The sequence below is a fragment of the Diabrotica virgifera genome, chromosome 5, assembly GCF_917563875.1.
Source record: "Diabrotica virgifera virgifera chromosome 5, PGI_DIABVI_V3a".
NCBI classification, from domain to species: Eukaryota; Metazoa; Arthropoda; class Insecta; order Coleoptera; family Chrysomelidae; genus Diabrotica; species Diabrotica virgifera.
The window spans coordinates 249037334-249063534 of record NC_065447.1 but is presented as its reverse complement, the minus strand read 5'-3'; the positions used below and the strand labels follow the sequence as shown (position 1 = coordinate 249063534).

General features: G+C 33.1%; 1 protein-coding gene across 6 annotated transcripts in view; it reads left to right on the top strand.

Annotated features, from left to right (window-relative positions):
* LOC126884788 (carboxypeptidase M-like) overlaps positions 1–26201 on the top strand; it is a 63986-nt gene that overhangs the window by 17922 nt on the left and 19863 nt on the right. For 5 of the 6 annotated variants that reach the window (XM_050651017.1, XM_050651015.1, XM_050651014.1 and 2 more), the window contains exons 2-9: positions 9507–9847; positions 10889–11022; positions 16754–16890; positions 18116–18303; positions 20632–20661; positions 21655–21791; positions 24480–24635; positions 25153–25329. In XM_050651017.1, the coding sequence (XP_050506974.1) occupies positions 9517–9847; positions 10889–11022; positions 16754–16890; positions 18116–18303; positions 20632–20661; positions 21655–21791; positions 24480–24635; positions 25153–25329 (1290 nt within the window). In that variant the 5' untranslated portion in view covers positions 9507–9516. The remainder of the gene's footprint in view (positions 1–9506; positions 9848–10888; positions 11023–16753; positions 16891–18115; positions 18304–20631; positions 20662–21654; positions 21792–24479; positions 24636–25152; positions 25330–26201) is intronic. The other variant, XM_050651019.1, reaches the window with a different exon arrangement.

The following is a 26201-nucleotide window of genomic DNA, read 5'->3' as shown; positions in this document are numbered from 1 at the left end:
CAGCACATTTCTCTGGATCTGTTATTTATCATGTTTTAGACGGCATGCTGATTTTCATCCTGTGATATATATCTGGTATATCCACCGATCCTACATACTTTGATACATATAATGTTTTATAGAAACTTCACCTATGTACAAAATATGCCTGGTCTATCTGAGACTATATTTCCGTTTTTTTGACTTGTTGGAAGTTGGAAGATTTCCTTTTTTCCCATTTAATATTTTTCTCCTCAATGCTTCCATGCTTTTGGTATCTTCTATGGGTTTAAAATTCCAAAAATATTCTTTATTGCGTAGTTCAGAAGCGTTGAATAAATTAACAAGTGTATTGTAAAAAATCGTTTATTGTGTAACAAATATTATTATTATTTTTTTATTATGTTATGGAATGTGTTTTGGTCACACCTCACAATGACAACGCATAATTTACTAATACCTACCTACTTACTCCCTTTCTAACCACAAAGAAGAATATTCTGGTATTCAGTTTTTTTCTTAATTCTCTGAAGGTTACTCTTGTACTTTATAATACATTTCCGCGCCTCTGTGTTTTGTTATTTAACAACAAAATGATCACTTAATTTTAATTTTAATTAAATTGAAACGTTTTTTCTAGTTTTCTAGTTTTCTCTAGTCATTTCTCTCACTCGGCTATTAGGCTATTGATTATATTATGTTCAAATTAATAGAGCTAAAACGAACTACAACGTTAATGGGATTTTATTGCCTCATATGATCAATGGACCTCTATATTTGAAAAAACCGCGGAGTGCTACCATTTAAATAGGTGCGCTTTTGAGAAAGGGGCGAATTAGTCCCTAGGCTCAGGGTGAATTATGGTGAGTTCTATGCGCTTTTGGTACAAACACGTGTACAGAAAAATTGTTCCAGGTTAAATTTTCTATCGAAATATCACATTTTAGAGTAAAAAATATTTTTTTTACAAAAATATATTTAAAAGAAAAGCAAGAAAAAAACACCAAAGACAGCAATTTTGTTTTTTGCACCATAACTTTTTTCCTCAGGGATATAGGTATAGGTATTGCTTCAGCGAAAAATAACTTCAGTCCCTTCTCTTTAAAATAATGTTCATCAGAAGTCACTAGGATTTATATTTTCCGAAATAGGATTTTTCAAATTTCGCCGCTCACAGCATTTTTAGGGCCATTTTTCCCCATTATTTGGAAACATTGTTCTGTAACTTTTTTTACGCATTTATAGCTATATGTAATGGTACATTTAGTAGAAATAGAAGTCAATTACCTTTAAAATGGTCTATTGTATAAGGTTGTGCGACTATTTTTAAGCAAGTTATGCTTTTTCGAGGTTTAACACTTTTGATGATTTTTGATATTTTTTATGGTTATTGTTTAAATTTCTTATTGTGACTTTTTTTCTTGTACATTTAAATATATACATTGTGCAATAAAGAAGCCTATTTTTGAAAAGCTGAATATTATTGTAACCTTTTAGACTAACTGAAAGAAAAAATTCGTAAAAAAACTCTGTTTGCAGAAGAAGAAAATCCTTGTTCATGAGGACAACTCACCGTGTACTATGAGCATTTTTACAATGGCTAAAATCCATGAATTAAAGTTCGAATTGTTGAAGCATCCACTGTATTCATCATATTTGGCCCCTAGCGACTTTCTTCTGTTTCAATACCTAAAAAAATCATGCGTGGAAATCGTTTTGCATCAAATGATGGGTTTATAATAGCTGGGAAAGCGTATTTTGCAGTCCTTTCAGATTATCACTTCAGGGATGGAATTTATAAATTGATATCTCGTTGGAACAAGGGTATTTATGTTCAGGGAGACTATACTAAATACTAAAATGTATGTCAAACCGTCAAAAGACGTATCGGTATTAAATCAGTTTGACCTAGGAAGCGACCATAGAGTAATAAGAACAAAACTAGTAATAAACAAAATACTAGAAAAAAAAAGAATAGATGAAAAAATATCCAAATGGACAACTGAAGAAATAAAAAATAATGAATTTAATAAAAAGATAATGCATGCATTATTAAATCAAGTTAACATGCAGCAGATAAACTCCAATGATATTGATGATTTGAATAACCTTATAACCGAAACAGTGAATAAAAGCATTCTGCAACTGAAAACACCAAAAACAACACACAATGAATTAGACAAAGAAATATTACAACAAATATAAAAAGGAAAATCTTAAATAAATCTAACAAAAAGGGAACCGAAGAATATAGAGAACTTAATAGGCAGATTAGAAAAGGAATCAGAAAACAAAAAAGAAAAGAAGAAGAAAAATTAATAAAAACAGCTATTGAAAAAAAAAATAAAAGTATGAAATGCCTCAGACCGACACTAGGATGACGTCAGATAGTATCATTAATGGGAAAAGGCGAAAATTAAATAACTAGAGAAAACATACTGAAACGAGTAGAAGAATTTTACACGGCACTCTACAGATCAACAAGACGATGAAATGAGACCAGCACGGAAATTAATAAAAAATGTTGGATCGGAAATAATGCCAAAAGTAGCAATTTCAGAGATAACTACAGCATTGGAAACATGAAGAGAAATAAATCTGCATGAGAAGATAGGATTACCACAGATATGATATTAGAAGGAGGTAAGGAACTCATTTCAATTGTAACTAAGCTTATAGACAGTTGTTTACACCAGGGCAAAGTCCGTAAGAGCTGGAACAACTTTAAAGTAATCTTATTACACAAGAAAGGTGACAATCGAAAGTTGGAAAACTACAAGCCCATCAGTCTACTGTCACACCTGTTTAAAATACTCACCAAAGTCATAACTACCCGACTAACAAGATAATTAAATGAATACCAACCATATGAACAGGCAGGTTTTAGAAAAGGCTATTCAATTTCCGATCACTTGTTAACCACAAAAATATTAATAGAAAAATGTAACGAATACAAGTTTCCAGTTTTTATAGCATTTGTAGACTACGAAAAAGCTTTCGACACTATCAAACACGCGGCCGTAATAAACGCAATGCAAAATAATTGTAGAATAGACAGCAAATATATTAACTTAATAAAAGAAACTATGAACCAAGCTACAGCTACATACTCATCATCATCATCATCACTGGCTCGATAACCCTTTCTGGGTCTTGGCCTGTTCCAGGATTCTTCTCCATTCTTATCTGTTTCGTGCTTTTTTTCTCCAGTTTTTTTATTTTTAAGGTTATTATATCATTTTCTATTTGTTTTAAATATCTCAGCTTCGGTCTTCCTCTTGTTCTTTTTCCTACTGGCATCTTTTTGAATATTTTGTTTGGTATTTTGCCTTCTTCCATTCTTTCTACATGTCCTATTCAACGCAGCCGTCCTATTTTAATGAATGTTATGATATCCGGATCCTGGTATATTTTGTATAGTTCAAATTTGTACCCTGTTCGCCAAATTTCGTTTTCTTTTATGCCCTTATACAGTGCGTCCATAAAGTAACGCATAAATTCATTATTTCGTAAACCGGCGACTTTAAGAAAAAATCCCCGAAACAGGTCGATTTTTATTTTTAAATTACAATTTTTTGGCATATATATCATACTAGTGACGTCATCGATTTGGGATTGATGACGTTATCGATGATTTTTTTAAATAAAAATAGGGGTCATGTGATAGCTCACTTGAAAGGGTATTGAGTTCTCTATTCAACAGTATAAACATTAACATAATTATTTATACAGGATGCTCAAAAAATTTTTTTTAATTAAATTAATTGAGACAAAAAGAAGAATGTCCGTAACTTATTTAATTTAAAATTCGTTTTACTGTTGTCAGAAAAAAAGAAAAAACATGTTTATTTGACAAATAAATGTTGCTTTTCGCTTAAATTCAATGTTAGAGCTGCCACCCACCTGCATCGTGGAAATTTGAACATTACGTTTAAGCGAAAATCAATGTTAATTTTTTAAATAAAACATTATTATGTTTTCTAACAGCAGTAAAACGTATTTAGAATTAAACATATTACACACATTCATCTTTTTGTGCCAATTAATTTAATTTAAAAAAACATTTTTTTGGACACCCAGTATAAATAATTATGTTAATGTTTATATTAGTGAATAGAGAATTAAGTACCCTTTTAAATGAGCTATCACACGACCCCTATTCTCATTTAAAAAATCATCGATTACGTCATCACGCCCAGATGGATGACGGCACCAGTATGATATGTATGCAAAAAAATCGTAACTTAAAAATAAAAATCGACCTGTTTCGGTATTTTTCCTTAAAGTCGCCGGTTTACGAAATAATGAATTAATGCGTTACTTTATGGACGCACTGTATATGTGTCGCAAGATTTTTCTTTCAAAGGTGGCTAGCAATGTTTCCTCTCTTTTAGTGAGTGTCCAGGTTTCTGAGCCGTATGTGAGTACTGGTCTTATTAAGGTTTTGTATATTTGGCATTTTGTTTTTCTTGCGACGTTATCTGATCTTAGTTGCCGAATTAAGCCATGGTAACTTTTATTGGCAAACAGCTACATACTACCTAAATGAAAATGAATACACGAACCCTGTACCATTAAACAGGGGAGTCAAACAGGGAGATACTCTATCACCCGAACTGTTCACCTTACTTTTGGAGGACGTGTTTAAAAATCTAAATTTTAAATATAAGGTAATAAAAATCAATGGCCGCTACCTCAGTAATCTACGATTTGCGGATGACATAATCCTGATAGCTACTGACCTAAAAGAACTGCAAACCATGCTTTCAGAACTACACACATAATCTTCTAAAATAGGACTGAAAATGAATTTAAACAAAACAAAAGTCATGCACTCCGAAGAAGCCGTGACAATTATAAACGACAAAGTTATAGAAAAAGTTGAAGAATATATATACTTACGACAAAAAATAATACTAAATAGGGAAATTCAAACGGAAGAAATAGAAAGGAGAAGAAAGTTAGCATGGGCAGCATTCGGCAAATTGAACTATGTACTCAAAAATCAGCAAATTCAACTACATCTTAGATCTAAAGTTTTTGATGCATGCATTATTCTGATATTAACATATGGGGCACAAACATGGACAATCACAAAAAAGAATATGAACATACTCAGTCAGAGTCACTCAACACGCGATGGAAAGACGAAAGAGCAATGCTTGGCATATCACTTAAGGACAGGAAAACAAACACATGGATAAGACAGAAAACCAAACTCACCGATGTGGTACAAAAATCATTAAAATTTAAATGGGAATACGCTGGACATGTAGCTAGGAGCGATCTAAACAAATGGCAGAGAACAATTCTAACGTGGAGACCATACCAACACAAAAGACCCAGAGGCAGACCTCTTATGAGATGGACAGATGATCTGAAACAAACTGCCGGGAAAAATTGGCTACAAGTAGCGTACAACAAAAACAATGGAAAGGAAGACTTGAAGAGGCTTATGTTCAGATGTGGACGTGAATGGCTAAACGAAGAAGATGTCAAACCATACAACTTTGTTTTTCTTATCGAACCGCAAAACTGATTGAACAGGCTAATAAGAGTATATATCTTTAAATGAATATACTTATTATAATAAGTACGTTCAATATTTTATGAGACGGTAATGAAGGCTTTAATTATTTAATAGAGGTAATTCAATATTTAAATAATGGTTTTCACGCTTTCATTACTACCAGAACTGCTTTTATTAGTCTTTAAATGAGTGCCTGTCTATATTCGCTTTGAAATAGCGGTTTGAAGATAATTCTAATTTTCTAACAAATATGTGGAGAAACTGAATGAAATTGTACTTTCACTCATGTCTAGATAAATGTAGAGTTTTTTATTGGATACTAGCTTTTTATCATCCAACATTTAAAATGTTTCTGTAAATATTATACAGGGTGTCTCATTAAGAATTATTCATTTAGTAACTGGAGAAACCTTAGCACAAAATACGAAGATTTAACCTAAAACACTTAATAAAATGTGGATCCTTACTAAGTTACAGGTTGTTTGATCTAAAAATTTAACAACGATTTGTACCCAGTATCTACTTTAAAACCATTTAACATATCCTTGTCATACTTAACAGGAAGTGTAGGTACTGGACTTTCTACTAAATTATGTTAATTAAACGTTTCTGGCTACTACCAGAGGCGTACGACGGGGAAAAGTCAATGGTTGAACCTTCCCAAATTCTAGGCCACAGGCGGAATTGCTATTTTAGTGCAATTTTTAGATTCTCCAACAGGGTTGGCAAAACCAAGGTTTTTTGCAAAAAAAAAACAAAAAAACAGGTTTTTTGGTTTAAACCAGGTTTATTTGATACAAAGTATTATAAGTCTAAATACTTTAAAAATGAATAAAACATTTTATAAAATAATAATCCTAAAAACATCTTTAAACGTAATAATATTCAAGGCTTCAATACTTTCTATGTAAATAATGTTCTCTTCAAAGATATTTTCTCCGCAAAGATAAAGTCATTACTTTTTGACATATTTGTATGTTAAGAGTATTTGTATTTAAGAGTATGTTATTTACATAGAAAGTATTGGAAAATCCAAAAATTGCGCTAAAGTAGTAACAATTTTTTGGTAGTGTATCCTACGCCTCTTCTTCTTCTTCATGTGCCATCTCCTCTAAGAAGGTTGGCAACCATCACGGCAATTCGCACTTTCGATACCGCTGCTCTAAAGAGATCAGCAGAAGTGCAATTAAACCAAGCTCTCAAATTGTTTAACCAGGAGATGCGTCTTCTTCCGCGACTCCTTCTACCCTGTATTCTTCCTTATATTATTAATTGTAACAAGTTATAACGCTCGCCCCTCATAATATAACGCTCGCCTCTGGTAGTAGCCAAAAACGTTTACCAGAATTTAGTAGGTTGTATAGTACCTACACTTGTTGCCGAGTATGGCAAGGATATGTAAAATGGTTTTAAAGTACTGGATACAAATAGTTTTTAAATTTTTAAATAAATCTTTCATATTTTGTGCTAAGGTTTCTCAAGTTACTATAAGGAAAATTCTTAATGAGACACCTTGTATATTGGATGAAAACTTGTCGCAATATTACTTTAAAATATACGCTCTAAAGGTATCATCTTCGAGTGTCATCGTCATCGACATTTGTACATCAACGACTGCTTCCCGGAAGTTTCATTTCATAAACAGTCATTTGGGTTTTTGCTAAAATGCTTGTGAAATAATTTTATATGATTACTTTCCATATTCGTACGAATTGTTTATCGTGTAATACTTCTTGATCAATATCAAGACCGCAACGGTCAAATTTAGTCGAGATTTTAAATTTAAACTACTATTGACTCCTCCTAAAGATTAAAAAAATAAAATTTTGGGGCAGCTCGTAATGCAAGGTCAAATGCTATCCCGACTGGGCTAATTCGGTTAGTTGCCAGACCTGAGCTCCATAAGTTGCGATGCTTTCGACTATTTGTAGATTCTGATTTTTGTATCTTGTCTAATTTGTCTGTTTCACAGCTTTCAATTTAGTTATTTGGTAACCTGCCTACTTGTCCAATGCGTTTCTTCCAATTTCTCCAAGTCTTACTAAAGCCCTCTTTAGTAATTGTAACTCTAATGTAGACTCTTTAACTCAACATTTTTATTAAAAATATTAAAACATTTTAAATTTCGTTGCAACCCGAAAATGCGGCAGCATTATATTCTAGTTCGATCAGAGAGTGCAGCAAGAGTATATACCGGTTTCGGGGCTTTTTGCCCTTCATCAGTAGTTGCCGTCCCGGATTGCAACGAACGAAATGGCTGGGGTGTCGCAGCGAGATCTGCTACATAATAAACTAAGTTTTCAATCTCTCCAACTTTCTCGTTGAAGCTTTTATCACGCTGAGAAGATGGGACGTAAATTACAAATTTTAAAATTCCCTCATTTTCTAATAGTCTTCGCACCCGCATGGCTTATAATCTTTAAAAGCCCCGGAGGTTGTTACCAGTGAGAGAAGATTCCCACTGTTTTCAATCTGGTGGTATGTAAATTATATTTATTGTAGTTTTATATATTATTAATTGAAAACTTATAGGTCTGGATCCCGCGTATGAAAAAAAGTTGATTAATAGGAAGATGAAAATGTGTTAATAGCTTAAGAGGAAACAGTAGCGATCAACAGGTAGCCAAAACGCGTTCCAAGATTGCGGCTGTAATTTTGAATATTTTTTCGAGATATTTGGCACAGTTATTCGTAATATAATAAAGAATGGCGGTACAGAGCCCAATTTGAAAAATAAATATATAATATAATAATAACGTGTGATCCAAAATTATTGTCACTATAGGTGGCTTTGAACGACAGAGATAGCTATACAGTGCATGTCTATTCTTAATTCAGATATACTTTCCAGTTTACGTCAACTTTGCATTGTACGTTAAGTAAACAAGAAAAGTTAGGTTATGTAGTTTGTTTGATTTTATTTATTATGGTTACTTATAATTTTGTTAATTCTTTTTATTTCTGATTAAAGTTCTATGTTAGGCTTTGACTGATTTTTTTATGTTTTATAATGTTAATCAAAATTAATTGATAAACCAATGATATAAATTAAGATTAAAACAAGACATACGTAATTTTTTGCACGGCTAGCTTTGATCCCAATAATTGTGGATCGCTCGTTATAATAATATAATAATAATAATAAAATAATGAAATAAAAAATTTTAGTAGTTCCAAAATGACACAAAATCTAGGCATCGGATAAAAAAGTTTATTTGAAGAAAGTGTATTTTTTTGTTCTTCTTAATGGCGGTACAGGCTCGTTTTTTTAATATTGTATTTAATTACAGAGTAATTTCCACATATTAATATATTTTTCAAATTGGGCTCTGTACCGCCATTTTTTATTATATTACGAATAATTGTGCCAAATATCTCGAAAAAATATTCAAAATTACAGCCGCAATCTTGGAACGCGTTTTGGCTACCTGTTGATCGCTACTGAATCACCTTAAGGGTGTCTAGTCGGACAAACTTTGATAGATGGGATTACTGGAACAGGGGAAGTTTTAATTGTGGAACAGGTTAAAAATTTGGAACGGTACCCTTTCATTAAACTTTCATGCAAAAATCAGGTTGCTATTTATCACCAAATTTGCATTATAATGAGTGGAACACGTAGAATATGTCAAATGACAGGAATTATGACAGTTGATAAATAGCAGTCTAATTTTTGCATGAGACGTTAATGAAAGAGTAACAAATCAATTGGAAGTTCTGTCGGATAAAATACATGTGACGTTTTCGTGGTCTGACCGTTCCAAATTTTTAACCTGTTCCACAATTAAAACTTCCCCTGTTCCAATGTTCCCATATATCCAGTGGTCTAGAAATAAGATATTTTAACCAAATGACCTTTCAAATACACTGTTCAAAGTAATTTAGAGTTCCTTTGCTTGACCAATTTTATAAAATTATTTTTATGGTTATACACAAGCTATTTTTTCCTCTTATATGCAAAACCTATCTAATATGAATATTAATTTCCACCTTTTAGGTGCTTCACCATGAAACATATCTTTATATGGGTTCTATCTGCATACTGTTTAGCATCTTTAGCTCAAAATGTACCTGAAACCAGTGACCAAAAAGACTTTCTCAACCAAAACATCCACGGTACCGTCATTCAAACAGAAGTCAATTCTTTAGGGGATGTCCAAGGTAAAAACTTTGAAAATTTTCCTGCTAAATTCAATGTAGATGGCAGTCAATATCCTGAACCGTACAATATAGAGTATAAGTACCACAATTATGAAAAGATGACTTCCTTTCTTAGACAGACGACTGCAAGATATCCAGAGCTGACTGCTCTTTATTCTATTGGTAAATCTGTCCAAGGTATGACAACATTTTCATATTATTATTAATTGTTGACTAAAAGAAAAATAGATATGAGTCTTAAAGGAACAGATAAATATTTATATAATTTTGAAATAGAACTTTTAAAGTACTAAAACACGATGTGGTGGGTGTGAACTAAGTTCACACTATGTGAAAGGTAAAGTTCATACCGATCACATGATGCAACAAAATCTCCTCATACACTTTGTATCATCTATTGCGGTGAATCACTCCACATTCCTTTTGTGTGTTGTCAAAGTTTATTGTATGACATGGTTTCGTTACAATTTTCTTCCACTTATTTCGATCTTTGTATAGTTCCCTCCAGTTTCACACTTTCCGGATTTTGATATCTCTCATGACCTGATCCTTCCATCGCTCTCTGAGTCTTCCCCTTGATCTTTCAGCTTCTGCCTTAAATCTGGTGATCTTCTTAACCAGTAGGTCGTTTTTCCTTTTCTCTATGTGTCCCAGCCATCTCAGTCTCTGTGCTTTAATAAATCTTACTATATCTCCTCCCTTTATTATGTCTCTCAGTTCATGGTTTATTCTTCTTCTTCTTTCTCCGTTTTCCATTCTTATCGGGCCCGTAATCCATCTGAGGATTTTTCTTTTGAGTATTCTTAATATTTCTTCATCTTTTTCTGTGAGGTTCTTTGTCTCAGGTGCCTATGTAACTACTGGTCTGATTTCAACTGGATATATTTTTAGTTTTGTATTTCTGGCTAAATTCTTGTTGTTCATTGGCCTATGATATATCCAGTATGTTTTGTTGCCTACTAGTATTCGCCCAGTTACTTCTTCACTTTTCTTATTTTTGCCATTCACAATTACTCTCAAATATTTAAATTGTTAAACTATTTTAAATGTGTAGTTTTCAAGCAGAGTAGATATTTTGTTTTTCCTTCGTTAATTTCTAGACCTCTTGTCCATGCTTCCTTTGCCAGGATTGTTACTGCTTCTTTTAATCTTTTCTTGTCTGTTCCTTACACTGAACACTTTTTTATAAAAGATATAAAAATTCAGTATAAATTTTAGGTAGAGACCTATGGGTGATGGTGGTATCAGCATCTCCATATGAACATATGATTGGTAAGCCTGATGTAAAATATATTGCTAATATGCATGGAAATGAAGCTGTGAGTAGAGAACTCATGCTGCAATTGATACATGTGAGTATATCACAATTCTTTGTTCATTATAGAAATATTTAAAGTCTATATGATTATTAATATTAGTAGAAATGAATGGCAAGAAGTAACAACAAAAACATAAAGAATCAGAGGAAATACCCAAAATACAATAGAAAAAATAATTTAAAGAAAGTAGAAAAGGGGACGTCTAGAAAAGCAAGTGAAAAACGTAAAACAAATTCTACCAAAAGAAACTAAAAAGAAAGTAATGAAAAGTATTTCAGAAACAAAAAAGGTTTACTTCTAGGAGAAACTACAGAAAACATAAACAGATGGGCGAAATAATGAAATTAATGAATGAATAAAATGAAAATTGGCAAGAAGATAAAGAGGGGACGTGCGAGGAACTCATTTTGAATGAAGTTAAAGAAATAGTAAGAAACGTAAGGACTAATAAAGGGGCAGGAGAAAGTAGTATCCCAGCTGAGATTTTTAAGGAAGGCGGCGAAATTCTGACAGAAAGATTATTCGCTTGACATTAGCAGTTTGGCAAAAGTACTCCGGTCAACTTACGCATCCGAGGCTACAAAAATTACCATCAAGCTGAAAATTGGCAGGATTGTTAAAAATACGATCATAAATGAAATTTAAAAAGTCCTCATAAATCCGACCCCTGCTAAAAATTTTACGCGGGGTCAAAGGTCATCAAATATGGTTTTTAGCGATTTTCAGCGAAACGGTAAGTTTTATGGTAAAATTAGTGCCAACAAAAAAATGTAGAGTAGATAATTATCTATAAAAAATGTCTTATTACTTTTTTTCCTGGGAGCCACCGTTTTTGAGATATAACGATTCAAAAAGTGGTAATCGTCATGTCATAATATGCGCACACGTTTCCACACCACCTTTGAGGTAGTGTACTTAGCGCGTTTTTTTAACGTGGTTTTCCCAGTAGGCTTATTCCACGGATCTGTTATGATTCTGTTTAATTTAAAGCTATTTAATAATTGATATTGGCAAGGGTTAAAAATGATTAAACTTTATATAAAGCGGTATAAATTAAAAAAAAGGGAAATTTATCAAACTGGTTCATAATTCTCTAATACTTCTGCTTCTCTTGTTCTTCTTCTCATTGTTCTTCTTCCTCTTCTTCATCTTCTAGTTCTTCTTCTTCTTCTTCTTGTTCTTCTTCTTCTTCTTCTTGTTCATCCTGGGTGCAAGTAAATTGTCCCAATAATGACACATCGCATGGCTCCTCGATATAATCAAGTGAATCCTCAATTGTTGGTGATTCAACATTGGAGCACGACCGGTTTTGACAATTAGTGCATGCTACCGAACAAAACAGTCCAACTTTTTTGCAACCACATTTAGCGCTACATCCCTTTTTACAGTTGCAAAAATTGTGTTCAGGAGTTTTTCCGGCGCAGGGGGGAGTAAAGTTTGAATTGGTTCTAATGAACTGTCGACTAATTTCCATCCCCAGTCTTTTGGATCTAGCTGATAACCACGCCACACTTGAACTTGGTAATATACCCGAAAAAGATGTTGATGAGCAGCCGCTGAGGTTGGAGGAAGACAAGATAACTGCACTTGTTTTTTGTTTCGAGTACTTAAAAAAACAGGCATATCGAAACTTATCTAACCACGTAGTTTTCTTAGGCGCTCCATACATAGAGAGAAGAAAGCTAATTCCGTTGGAAATAACTTCTTGTGGAGTTGAATTAGTTTTTTTAAAAACTTCAGCACATTCAAGTAAATCTTGTTTTTCAAACATTTTAAAAACAGTCGTTTTACCCCTCCTGAAAAATGCAGATGTCGTATCACAGCCAGTTATTGCGTGTAAAAATAGTATATGATTTTGACATTTTGCAAAAGTAGATAAACTTTTCGATGAATATTTTTTCGATTGGTGTTGAGCTTTTCCAGGTTTTAAAAAAAAAAGATAGTTTTTTCGATTGGAGTTCTACCAGTGAGTAATACGAGCAAGTCTACATCTTCACCTACAACAATAGTTGTATTTGTTAAATTGAATTGCTCTATGGCTGTTTCAATTATCATTACGGCAAATAATACGCGCAAATAAAACAATATTCTGACATTTTTGTTATAACAATGAAAATAACACGAAATACACTATAAAAAAAATATAGGTTTAACACGTATTTTCACTCCGGAGTAGTACTCAAGACTAATTAATACCTCGAGGGTGTCATCTACCTGAAGGATTTCGCCACCCAGGAAAATTACGGTGTAATTTGCATAAGTATTTATTAGTACTTAGCAATAAACATTTTGCCTAGAAAGTTGTCTTTCAATATTATGTTCAAACCCTTCGGAGAAGATAATAGGTAGAGTGATTAGATTAGCTGACGAACGTGTTTATTCCGACAAAACCCATCTTTGCAAATTGAACTAAGGCGCATAAATAAAAAGAATTATTATAAGTTAATACTTTGTCATTTGTTGTATTTTGTTGTGTATTTTTGTTGGGATTAAGCCGTAAAATTCAAATAATTCTTATTATTTTCGCGTTACATTCACTTTGTAAAGATTTTATTGTTGGCACTGTAATATAATACAGCTTATGGATTGCATCCCTCGGTAGACCGCAAGCTGTATAGTAGAAACATTATCATATTTATAATCTTATATTATTATGTGTAATATACGTTAAGTTGACCGTAGAATATTATGTTTACTTGTATTACAGCTTCAGTGATGTATATACCTGATGTACTAATACATATATTATGACGATTAGAAGTCTTTCAACTCTTTGAATCGTTGTATCTCAAAAACAGTGCCTCTTAGGAAAAAAACTATTAAGATATTTTTTATAGATAATTATCTAATCTACATTTTTTGTTAGAGATAATTTTACGATAAAACTTACCGTTTCGCTGAAAATCGCTAAAAACCATATTTGGTGACCTTTGACCCCGCGTAAATTTTTTAGCAGGGGTCGGATTTATGAGGACTTTTTAGATTTCATTTATGATGGTACTTTGAACAATCCTGCCAATTCTCAGCTTGATGGTAATTATTGTAGCCTCACTCCTATTTTTGAGTCTAATAGACCGGTCTAAAGGAAGAAGTGCCGAAACAATGGAATAGCACTCTAATTTTTCCGATCTACAAAAAAGGCGACAAAACAGAGCGCGAAAACTATAGAGGTAGAATACTATTAAAAGTAGTATTCTTGCAAAAATTGTTAGAAAAACATTATGATATGAAAACAAAGTTATCTGGAGAATACCGGGGAATACTTAGACCAGTAAGAACAACTACTGATTAAATAATTATGTTAAAATTAATTCAAAATAATAGCTGCAAACAAAACTTAGGATTACATATACAGAGTGGGCCAAAGAAAACAGTCCACCCCGATATTTGGCAGTATTTATTAGATTTTAAGGCTATGGGTACATAATTCGCAAATATTTTATGAGTATCCCTACTTTTTCTGTCTTTACACGGCAAATTACGTGTAGTAAAATTCACACTGGTATGGATACGTAAACATTACTAGAATGTCATTCTACTTGAAAATGTCATCATTAATTTAAAGAGATGGGTTTTGAATGTTCTTGGATAACTGTTATTTTTATAATTGCAAATTATTAATTGTTAATAAATGTGATAATTTTTTCACTAAGTATGTATTCAGTGATTGTAATAATTTATTTGTACAACAAAGACTAATACTCAATCGAGAAAAGAGGAAAAGTGTTAAAGTGATTTTTTAATAATATATTGTTGTGGAACGCTTACAATTTTGAACATCTTTAACAACAAAATACTTGGATCACAGAATATATTATCCTGATGTATTCTCTGCTTGGATCTTCCACAAATAATACACAATAAATAACTTTTTATTAAGTTCACGTCTTAAATCAATTATTTATCAAATACATTATATATCAATAATATTTAATCAATAACTCAACATATTCCCGATGCAATGTCAAATATTTAAAATTGTCACTGATTGTCAGTGTCTAACTGACAATATATGCTGACAATATTATATTCGGCTGAGTGCGTTGTAAGACAAAGATAGATTTGGAAAATATTACCACGGCATTGTGTTTATTTTTTTCGAATCCTGAAAAAACCAATAAATATTTTTGAAAAATTTAAACGCAGAATGAAAGACTATATTATTACCGAGGGCTGAAAGTCCCTTAGAATAAATAAAAAGTTTATTTTGAATGATATATTTGAAATTAAAAATCACACTAAATTTTCTTTTAGTTTTTCACCCCTGTAACTTATTAAAATAAACTTTATAGAAGTTCTCAGGGACTTTCGGCCCTCGCTAATAACGTGATCTTTCATTCTACGTTTACATTTTTCAAAAATATTTATTAGTTTTCTCAGGATTCGAAAAAAATGAATCCCCATTTGAATAGCATTGCAGCCGAAAATACGTACCGATCCTCTTAAGGAAATGACAAAACAGGTCGATTTTTGGTCCAAGGGGGACACATTTTTACGATACATACATCTGTCATTTGTCAACCTCCTCCCTTTAATTTCCCCTACTCCTTATTTTAAAATAGGGAATAGGGGTCGTGTGCTAGCTCATTTGAAAGGGTATTCAATTATCTATTCAGTAATATTAACATTGACATAATTATTTATACAGGGTGTCCAAGAAAAGTTATTTTGAATTAAGTTAATTGACACAAAAAGAAGAATGTATGTAATTTATTTAATTCAAAATACATTCTACTGCTGTCACAGAACAGGAAACAATGTTGTTTGATAAATAAACATTGCTTTTCGCTTAATTTCAATGTTCAAGCTGCCACTCGTCTTTCTCTTGGTAGGTTGAATATTGAATTTAAGCAACAAACAATGTTTATTTATCAAATAAAGATTTTTTTGTTTTCTGTCAATGTATTTTGAGTTAAATAAATTACATAAATTCTTCTTTTTGTGTCAATTAATTTAATTCAAAATATTTTTTCTTGTAAAGCCTGTATAAATAATTATGTCAAAGTTAATATTACTGAATAGATAATTAAATAACCTTTCAAATGAGCTAGTACACGACCCCTATTTCCTATTTAAAAATAAGAGGTGTGCGAAGTGGAAGAGAGGGGTTGACAAATGACAGATGTATATACCGTAAAAATGTGTCCCCCTTGGACCAAAAATTGACCTGTTTCTTCATTTACGTAAAATCTAATAAATACTGCCAAATATCGAGGTGGACTGTTTTCTTTGGCTCACTCTATATGTTATTTATCGATTTTAAATAGGAATATGATTCCATAAACCGATGGATGCTATGTGAGGCCATGAGAATATAGAAATATATGAAAAGGGGATCCGCTAGCATCGAATTTATTCAACGTAGTTTCGAGCGGAGCAAATCATAAAAAGATCAACATATGAACACAAATTGAACTACATATTTTCAATACCAAGGAAGATTGATTAACATACGTGGATGATATAGTGATATTAGCGAGAACAAAAAACGTCTAAAGTAAGATATCACTGAAGTTGAAGCTTATTGTGGTTGTACCGTACAACCAGTTGTACTCTGTACAAGTTTGTAAATGTCCTTTGCTTGGTATGTCCGAGTCAAAGGTGATTTAGCAGTGACTATCATGTAATTCTGCAACTGAACAAAAACGGTCGTATTGTAAAGTTATTTTTGTTGTGATGTTGCAAAGTAGATAAAAGTATTTCCATTATTTCTAAAAAGTATTTTCAAAAACATGATGAAAAACTAATATTTTTCGTTTTTTAGTATCTAGTAACAAATTATTCGTCAGATTCCTATATACGCTGGTTGCTAGATAATACCAGGATTCATATAATGCCGTCGATGAATCCTGATGGATTTGAGGTTTCAAAAGAAGGCAATTGTGATGGAAGTCAAGGAAGGTACGTATTGCTGGTTTATATCAAAATTATATTAGTTACACTTTCCTATATTTTTCATCAACACCGGATTATTTAAACCATAAGCCATGGACTTGGACCGTGATTCAATGCAGAAAATAACATAAAACTATATTTTTGCAACAAACCATGACTACATAGCGTTATCGAAAGAAATAAGACAGCAATGCCGCAAATACAATATGCAGAGAAATAGAAGAATATGGTTGTCGGAATGGTCTTCAAACGTGGTCTGTGATTGAAAAGGTTGGTAATCTATTGATCAATATTGACGAAATATTGGAAATGTACCGAACCTGAGACAACCCATCGAAAAGTCCATCGAGAGAATTTTAAGTATACCTATGATAATATGCTCTATTGACCACCAGAAGGCGTTCAGTTACCAGAAGCGTTCAGACGTGTAAACTTCATAAATCTTTGGTCCTTCTAATAGAGATGCGTGCACCGATAGACCTGGTAACACTTATTAAAAATCTGTACCAGTTTAAATTGTTCACAATACGACTAGATCAGAAGTTCTCGAACCAGATCACATCAGAGACAGGGGCTAGACAATATGTGTGTGGCATTGAAATTGGTCTTAAAATTAATAAAGACAAGCTAGATATATTCAACATTATTCAGCTAAGTAATCACTTGCAGGAATATCAGATATTGGACAGCCTCATGGATCACTAATGAACAATCTTGGATCTAGTATAAATTCTGATGAAAACTAATGATGATGCAAAATATCAAGATGATATTGGTGAATCAATTCTATTATCAAATTTCTATAAGGGACAATAACTTCATGTTAGGACTCTTCATGTTGGGGAAGTATTCTACGCATATTTTCGATAGTTCATCGGACAAACATTCCCATTATTAACCAACTTGACATTAAAAACAGGCTATCCAAATGTCTGCAGTGAATTCTACAGTTCTCCTACCAAAGCAATTGGAGATAGAAACCAAAGGAGAAAATTTGTTATGAAGATTCATTTTTGGTTTTTGTATTCCTTGGATATTACTTTTTCCCCTCCTCACTTTTTGATATGCATTACTCCATAGAATTCCCTCACATATCTCTTAAACGAATAATTTTATGTTTGATATAAAAAGGATAACAGATTGTACTTGCCTGGGCTATTCTACTAGTACGTTCGTATTTGCTCACTAGCTTATTAATACCTTGTAATTATTACGAAATAATTATTTCTAGGTACAACGCAAGAGGTTTTGATTTAAACCGTAATTTCCCAGACTATTTCAAGCAAAATAACAAAAGAACTCAGCCGGAAACCGAAGCCGTCAAGGAGTGGATCTCAAAGATTCAGTTCGTTCTCAGCGGAAGTTTGCATGGAGGAGCACTGGTAGCAAGTTATCCATTTGATAGTACTCCCAATTCTCGTAAGTACCTTACGTTTATGGTTCAAAAATTTCTAAAGGCGATAAATATTTTACCGATAATAGAAATAAAAACTGTTTTAGTTAGAGCAATAAATTATTATTTATAAAAATAGAAATAATAAGATTCTTACAAAATTTACTGTTAAAAACAAAATATTACCGGCGCTTAAATAATGCAGGCTAGATTATAGGTCTACAAAATTATTATACAAAATATATCTATAAGCAACAACCACTGTCAAATTCGCATAAAAATAGAACGGGGGGTTAGACAAGGAGACCCAACGTCACCCAAACTTTTTAATACGGTGCTAGAACATGCTTGTAAGAATTTGGATTGGCTGACAAAGGGAATAAAAATAGATGGAAAATGATGGAGGTGGAGAACAGCTTACGTTTCACCGACGATATAGTCATAATAGCTGAGGATGTAGAAGTGCCAAGAGGTGTGGTACAGGAACTCGTCGTGGCTACAGAAAATGTTGGTTTAAATATAAACATTTAGAAAACAAAAATAATGACAAATTTGGTATCCGACCAGCACATCAGTATTCGTGAGAAAAAAATATAACTCGTTGATAGACATATTTACCTGGGACATGAAATTATGATTGCCAGGGATAATCAGACCCATGAACTGAAGAGAAAAATCGGTCTTGGGTGGGCAGCATATGGAAAGGTAAGAGAAACTTTTAAAAGTGAGTTGCTTACATGTCTGAGGAGAAAGGTATTTGATCACTGCGTCCTCCCAGTCCTAACATACGGAGCAGAAATACTTACCTGAACAAAAGCCTCAGCTACCAAACTGACAGTCATACAGAGAAGAATGGAGCGATCTAGGTTAGGAATAACTATGCGACACAAAATATAGAACATAGAGATCAGGAGAAGAACCAAGGTGACTGGTGTCATCGAAAGGATAGCCAGACAGACAGATGACAGATGGGCGATGGACAAAAAGGTTATTGGAATGGAGACCAAGTGAATAAAAGAGAAGCGTCGGTCGACCACCTACAAGATGCACAGACGACTTAAGAAAGCTAAATAAAAACTGGATAGACGGGATGGGAAACACGAGGAAGAGGTCTATGTTCAGCAGTGGACTTTAAAGGCTGGATGATGATATAGTATGCAGTTTTAACATATGATCCGAAAAAAGAAAAAGGTTTGAACAAAACAAACCTGCCTGCATGGTTCTAGACCGGGATTGGCAACTTAGTACCTAAAAGGAAGTTGACAATGTCTCCTGTCGGGGCCTTTGACTCGGCAAGTGACAAGATTTTGCTTGCTAAAAATGCATCCTTGATTAGTTTAAAAGTTATTTAAATTGTTTCTCCCAATCAATTTTTTTCTCCCAAACAATGATTTTAAGGATATTATAAGCAAGAGGGAGATATTATATCAAAATAATTTTAAAAAATTGGAAAAAAGCATTACTCACGTTAGCTTTTGTGAAGTTCCATCTGGGGCGTGGAAATTATCTTATAATTGGAATGCTAATGCAATTTTGATCAGAATAGGTAGTGCTCTATGGGCGAAATCAGACATGACCTTTCTACTGGTAGAGAATGGCCTTTGTTGTCAGTGGTAAGACAACAAAGATCGGGTTTATACCAAGCTGCAGATCTGAAAGTGCCTCTATCCTTGGAGTCGAATAAGAGGTGAATGTTCTTCTGACCACTCCAAAAGGGACGAGCCATTTTTGTCACTCAGAATACATCTACGTCTCATAATGGTTAAAATCACCTACGTATATGGCTGGATTTTCATAGGGATTAAGAACAGGTGTAGGACAGATGACAGCAGGGGCTTGTAAATATTAGTTATTGTGATGATATCACCAACTTTTAGTTAGGTACCTCATGGATGTTGTTCTTGGTAAGTAGAAGTGGAAATTAAGGCTGCATTTCCTACGTTTGTGATTACAAAGCTACTATAACGTAGGCTCTATCGTAGGAATAACTTTTTTGCTATTGGCCGGGGAAAAGTAGTTTTTTTTTTTTTCATTTTGGAAAAGCTGGCTTTTTCACACATTAAAAAAAGTTCTCGTATAGTAACTCTTATTAGGTGCTAACCCAGCCCTAGGCTCCTTCCTGCTTTATGCGGGCTTGGGACTGGCAACAATCCAGTTGAGCGACTTGATCTACCCAACAGTACTACAGACGGAGTTAATTATATTTTAGTTTGACTAATATAATCTTAGCAAAGCTGTAAATGATAATTTAATGTAAAATATTTGTCGCTTGTAACATACTTAAAGTTTAAAAATCCTATCTCCGCAATATTTTTAAAAAGTGATTGTTATTGAGTATTTTTTGCTGCTGTAAGGAATATGTAGATCTTCAGCTCTATGTTCTTGTAAGTAACCAGGTAAATAAAGTAAGGATATAGGATCAAATTCTAAAATTTAATTGTTTACTTTAACCCTATTCTTTTACATCTATAAATAGACAGAAAAAGAGCATAAGATAAAAATTATAATACAGTGTGAAAATTATAGTCCTAAAACAGATGAAAAATTAGAAAATACAAGTATAAAAAAAAAGAAATTAAATAATAAAAAAAATAAAAAGCTTATTTTGTAAAAGGTATATGTATTTAAAATCCCTAAAAAGGGCTGTATCACAAAACGTTTTCGGAATCAATATTCCATCATCAGCGTTATCACGTAAAATAACTATAACTCTATAAGTAAAACAAACATGAGGTTAAATTTTGACAAAGGTAAAAAAGTGAATTAAATAATATCATTCAGTAGAAGTGGAAATTAAATAATATCATTCTGTTCCTATATCCTAATTAGTATCATATATTATAACAGCTGTTTGTATGCTATATATTATACAGAGTGGATCAAAAGTCTCGAAACAACTAGTTTACTAGAAAAAACATTGTCAGATTTACCACTTTTCTGACAATATTAATTACTTTGGTTTTGTAAATACAACAGCGTATATATTATACCAACAGAATAATAAACGATGGTAGAATGTGTCTATTACTTTTCTAGAAATTAATATGGATTCATCTATAAATCTTTGCCTTAGCTTTGTAACACTTGCTGGTTTAGTTTTATAAATAAATTCTACTCTTTAAGCATTCCCAATAAAAATAATCACTAGGATTCAAATCGAGTGAGCGAGGAGCCCATTCAATACTACTATAACTAGGTGTTTCCAGACTTTTATCCCATTCGGTATAGTTCTTTAGTGCTTAAGCGGTCCATACAATTATTTTAACTTTTATTAGTTATTTTTATAAAATTAATAGTATTTATTTGTATTCTCCATACCCATTATTTCGTTATTTTAATATTAACGTTTTTAACCGTGTTTTAAACCAAACTTGTAGTATTTCAGAGCTTTTCAACGCCATCTCTAACGCCAGATGACGATGTGTTCAAGCATTTAGCAATTAGCTATGCTACTAATCATGGTAAAATGAGCAGAGGAGTTTCGTGTAAAACTTCACGTACTGCGTTTAGAAGGGTAAGTTCGATAAGTTTATTAATGAGAGGATACAGGGTGATCCTTAAGTAATTGTACAAAAAGAAACATATTCTGCACGTTAAAATATTACGATTTCAGCTACTACTACTACTATCGGTTTACAGCTTTCTCCGGCGCCTTCCCACTCCTAACCGCCATTCTTCCTGTTTAACGATAGACCTGGAGGGATTTCTCTTCCCTCTAGTTCTTTTTTCAATTCTTTCCCTGCAGCTTCCTCTTTTCGTTCTCGCTTGTGGTGTCCACGTCAACTTCTGTTTAAGGATCCTGTCATCTGGAATTCTCTGTACATGACCGTACCATATTAGTTGTTTTTAATCAGTTAGTTGTTTTTATGTTTTTAATCAATTGTATACGTGACTTCCATCATTTCTCGTATTCTCTCATTTGGTATCCGATCTCTTCTTGATTTGCGTAATGTTCTTCTCCACAGAAGTCCATTTCTATTCCCAGTAACATTCTCTCTGTTCTTTGTTTCAGTGGCCAAACTTCACTGCCATATGTGATTTTTTTTCTCTTTATTGTCGTTGGATTACTTGATCCATTTAGCCACGATAGATAATAAATTACTGTTTGCTACAGTATTCCAAATATAATACATTACATTACCTAATACATTAGATACATGTGCGCACATATATACTTATACAAGCACATACATACATAGGTAGATAGCAGGATACCTACTGAACTAAATAAAAAGCAAAAAAAATACAGAAAAGGAGGTGGAAACATTAAATTGACCAGCAGGTATACTCTTCATTCGTGGCCCTAACAACTTAAATTAATTTACAAATAATGAAATTGACAAAAAAACTACATGCTAATACTAAATACTACTAAATGCTAATAAATATATGTTTTTTTATACTGCGCTAAGGCTTCAACCCGGTTCGACACCTCGGAGGTTTATATATCTGGACCTCGGAGGTAAACTACACTATGTCATTTCGAGCAACTGTGTTTAGCGTGTGTTTGCAACAAAGTTTAGAGCACTTAGAATGTTAATAAAAATCTGAAATATGTCATAATGGGTTGATAGACAATACGTCTATATTTTAATGATTAAATATAACCAATTTCTATAATCCAAATAATAAAACAAGGGAATTAAAAAAAACTTGTTCAAAAAACACCATGTCGACATAGTGTAGTTTACTTCCGAGGTCCAGATATGTGATTACACTTTTAAGTATGAACACGAACACATGTTCATGAAACCAGATCTTCCTATTTTAATGCGTCTTCTAATTTCTTTTGAGTGGTCTAGCTAGTGATGTCTCAAAATATTCTCGGCCAGAAAATTCTCTCGAGAATATTCCTGGCAAAATTTTTCTATATTTTCAAAAACCGAAACAAAAATAAAAACTAGATACGGGTCAAAATATTATAATTGAAAAAATATGTAGGTATATTGTTTTTGCCAATCCCATGAACCACTAGCAAGGGTGTTGACAATGTCAATATTTATTGTTTTGGTGCAATATTAACGTGCAAATATTTAGAATGGTATTCATTTAAGCAGAGAAGAACAAGTTGAGGAAACTGAGTTTGTAGATAAGTTAGCAACTTTTCAAAATCAATTGAAAAACTAGACTTAATCATATGGTGAAAAGGTACATGTTTCGGAACAAAATTAACTAAAATAGTAGTTGATATATTATTAAGCATGCTTTTATCCAGTTCAGCGACTGAAAGAAGTTTCAGTACTTATGGTTTTTTTATCCACTCCTCTAACAGAAACCGGCTCACTGCTGAACGGACTCGTAAGGCAACTTTTATTGCTCACAATTTAAAATTGTTAGACGTAGACCAATCCATGACTGAGCTGGCCACTCGTGAAAAACAAAATCCCACAACTCATCAGTACATTGAAATGCAGATTGTAGATGACTAGGATCAGCTAATGATAGAAATAGATTCTGAATCTGAGGTCTCATATTTTATCATACCGCATCGATTATTTGCTGTTAAGAAGAAAATCTCATTTTTTTATCAAAGAAATTTTGTGTTTTCTGTTGTTTTTGTATTTTTTTATATACAAAGAACACTGTTGTTTCGTCTCATAATTTTGTATATAAGATCATGATTTTTAAAACCCTATTTTTCATCATCAACAATATTCTTAAGTGCGTCATGGGGTTCATTTTCAGAAAATTCTCCATATCGAGAATATTCTTTGATTTTTCATTCTCGAGAATTTGCCAACACTAGGTCTAGCTGCCTATTTAGCTCTCTGCCCAGGTATGTGAAGCTTTGGGAACTCTAAAGGGTGATACTATTTATTTGTATGTTGGGTGTAATTTGTTCATGGGGTTCTTGTGGAATACCACGAGTTTGGTTTTGGAAAAGTTAATGTCCAAGCCCAGCCTGTGACTTTCTTCTTTTAATATGTTCATCAATATTTTTAGTTGGTCTTCTGTTTCCGCTAATACTGCATTGTCATCAGCATATCTTACATTGTTAATGATGATTCCATTGATTCTGGCACCTTCAGCTCTGATGATATGTTTGGCATAGACATTAAATAATAGAGGGGACATAATACACCCTTGACGTACCTCTCGTTCTATGTTTAGATACTATGTAAAGATATGTAAATTTCTATGTAAAGATATTTTATTTCAACAAAAAAGAAAGATACACTTGTTAACAACTTCTATTTTTTAGGGAATTACCAATGGAGCTGAATGGTATCCGTTAACTGGAGGTATGCAAGACTACAATTACGTCTGGTACGGATGTATGGAAGTAACCCTAGAAGTATCGTGTTGTAAATATCCTCCTGCGCATGAATTACCCAAATACTGGGAAGATAATAAACAGGTACCTACACTTGTTTAATACTTATTATAACTTAGTTTTTTTACAAATTCTCAGTCTACTACTAGGGCGGTCTAATAAGTACTTAGCCCACAGAAGTTTTGTAGCCTAAAATGAAAATTTTGAAAAAGTTGCAATTTATTTCGACGAATGACTTTTTAAAGTTTGGAAACAAAAAGAAATCGCCACACAAGGCCAAATCTGGAGAATCAGGTGGATAGAGCAGAAATTTGTAACCCAATTCTACCAATTTGGGCATGGCGACGGCGGAGGTGTAAGCCGGTGCGTTGTAAATGGATAGATTTCTTTTTCTATTGAACGCTAAGGATAAGTGCTTATAGAACCGCCACGTATATTCGTCCAAAACTTTTTAAACCCTTTTCCATAATAGCTCTTTTCCAAGAACATCTTAGTAATTTGTTCGTTTCCTAAAATCACATATAAAGATTTAATATTTAACACAACTTCTCCATAATTTTTCCATCCTATAAATTAACAAAAAAACTATGTATTATTACAGGCACTTATAAAGTTTTTGGCAGAAGCACATCGAGGTGTTCATGGCTTCGTCATGGATGAAAGTGGAAACCCGTTAGGAAAAGCTTCTTTGAAGATTAAAGCTAGGGACGTTGGTTTCCAAACCACCAAATATGGAGAGTTTTGGAGGATATTACTGCCAGGAGTATACAAGATGGAGGTAAGTAGTTTAGTTGCGTTTGTTCTGTAGCAGCTGACTCCAAGAGGAAGTTAGGTAGTAACCAAATACTTGTTAGAGTAGGTCTATCCCAGTTTCTGATACAAACTAAGCACGTATATCCTCGTAGTATTCCCAAGAATTTTGAAAAAAGTTTTTTAAAATGTTCACGAAGAATATTTCGATGGGGAGGAATTAATTCTACTAAATAGCTCAGCCTATTTCCAATATACAATGAGTAAACTTAAAGGACTATTCATCTATTTATTGCGATGTTTTAACCTACAATCCTAATTTTTGGCCCAGATATAATAGTCATCATCATTCTCTTTGCCTTATCCCTATGCGGGGTCGGCTTCCCTAATTGCATTTTTCCACACAATTCTATCTTGGGTCATATCAATGTCAATCCCCTTTACCAACATGTCCTGCCTTATAGTCTCCCTCCAGGTCTTCTTTGGTCTTCCTCTCCTACTCCTTCTAGGAATCTGCACTTCAGCTATTCTTCGTATTGGGTGATTAACGTCTCGACGTTGAACATGACCAAACCATCTTAGCCTATGTTCTCTCATTTTGGCATCAATTGGTGCCACACCTAGACTTCCCCTAAGATACTCATTTCTAATTTTATCCTTCTTTGTCACTCCACTCATCCATCTAAGCATTCTCATTTCCGCCACATGCATTCGTTGTTCCTCTTTCTTCTTCACTGCCCAACATTCAGTTCCGTACATCATAGCCGGCTTATGGCTGTTTTATAGAATTTTCCCTTCAGCTTCATTGGAATTTTTCTGTCACACAACACACCACTCGCTTCTTTCCACTTCATGCATCCAGTCCTAATTCTACTGCATGCATCTCCAACTATTTCTCCA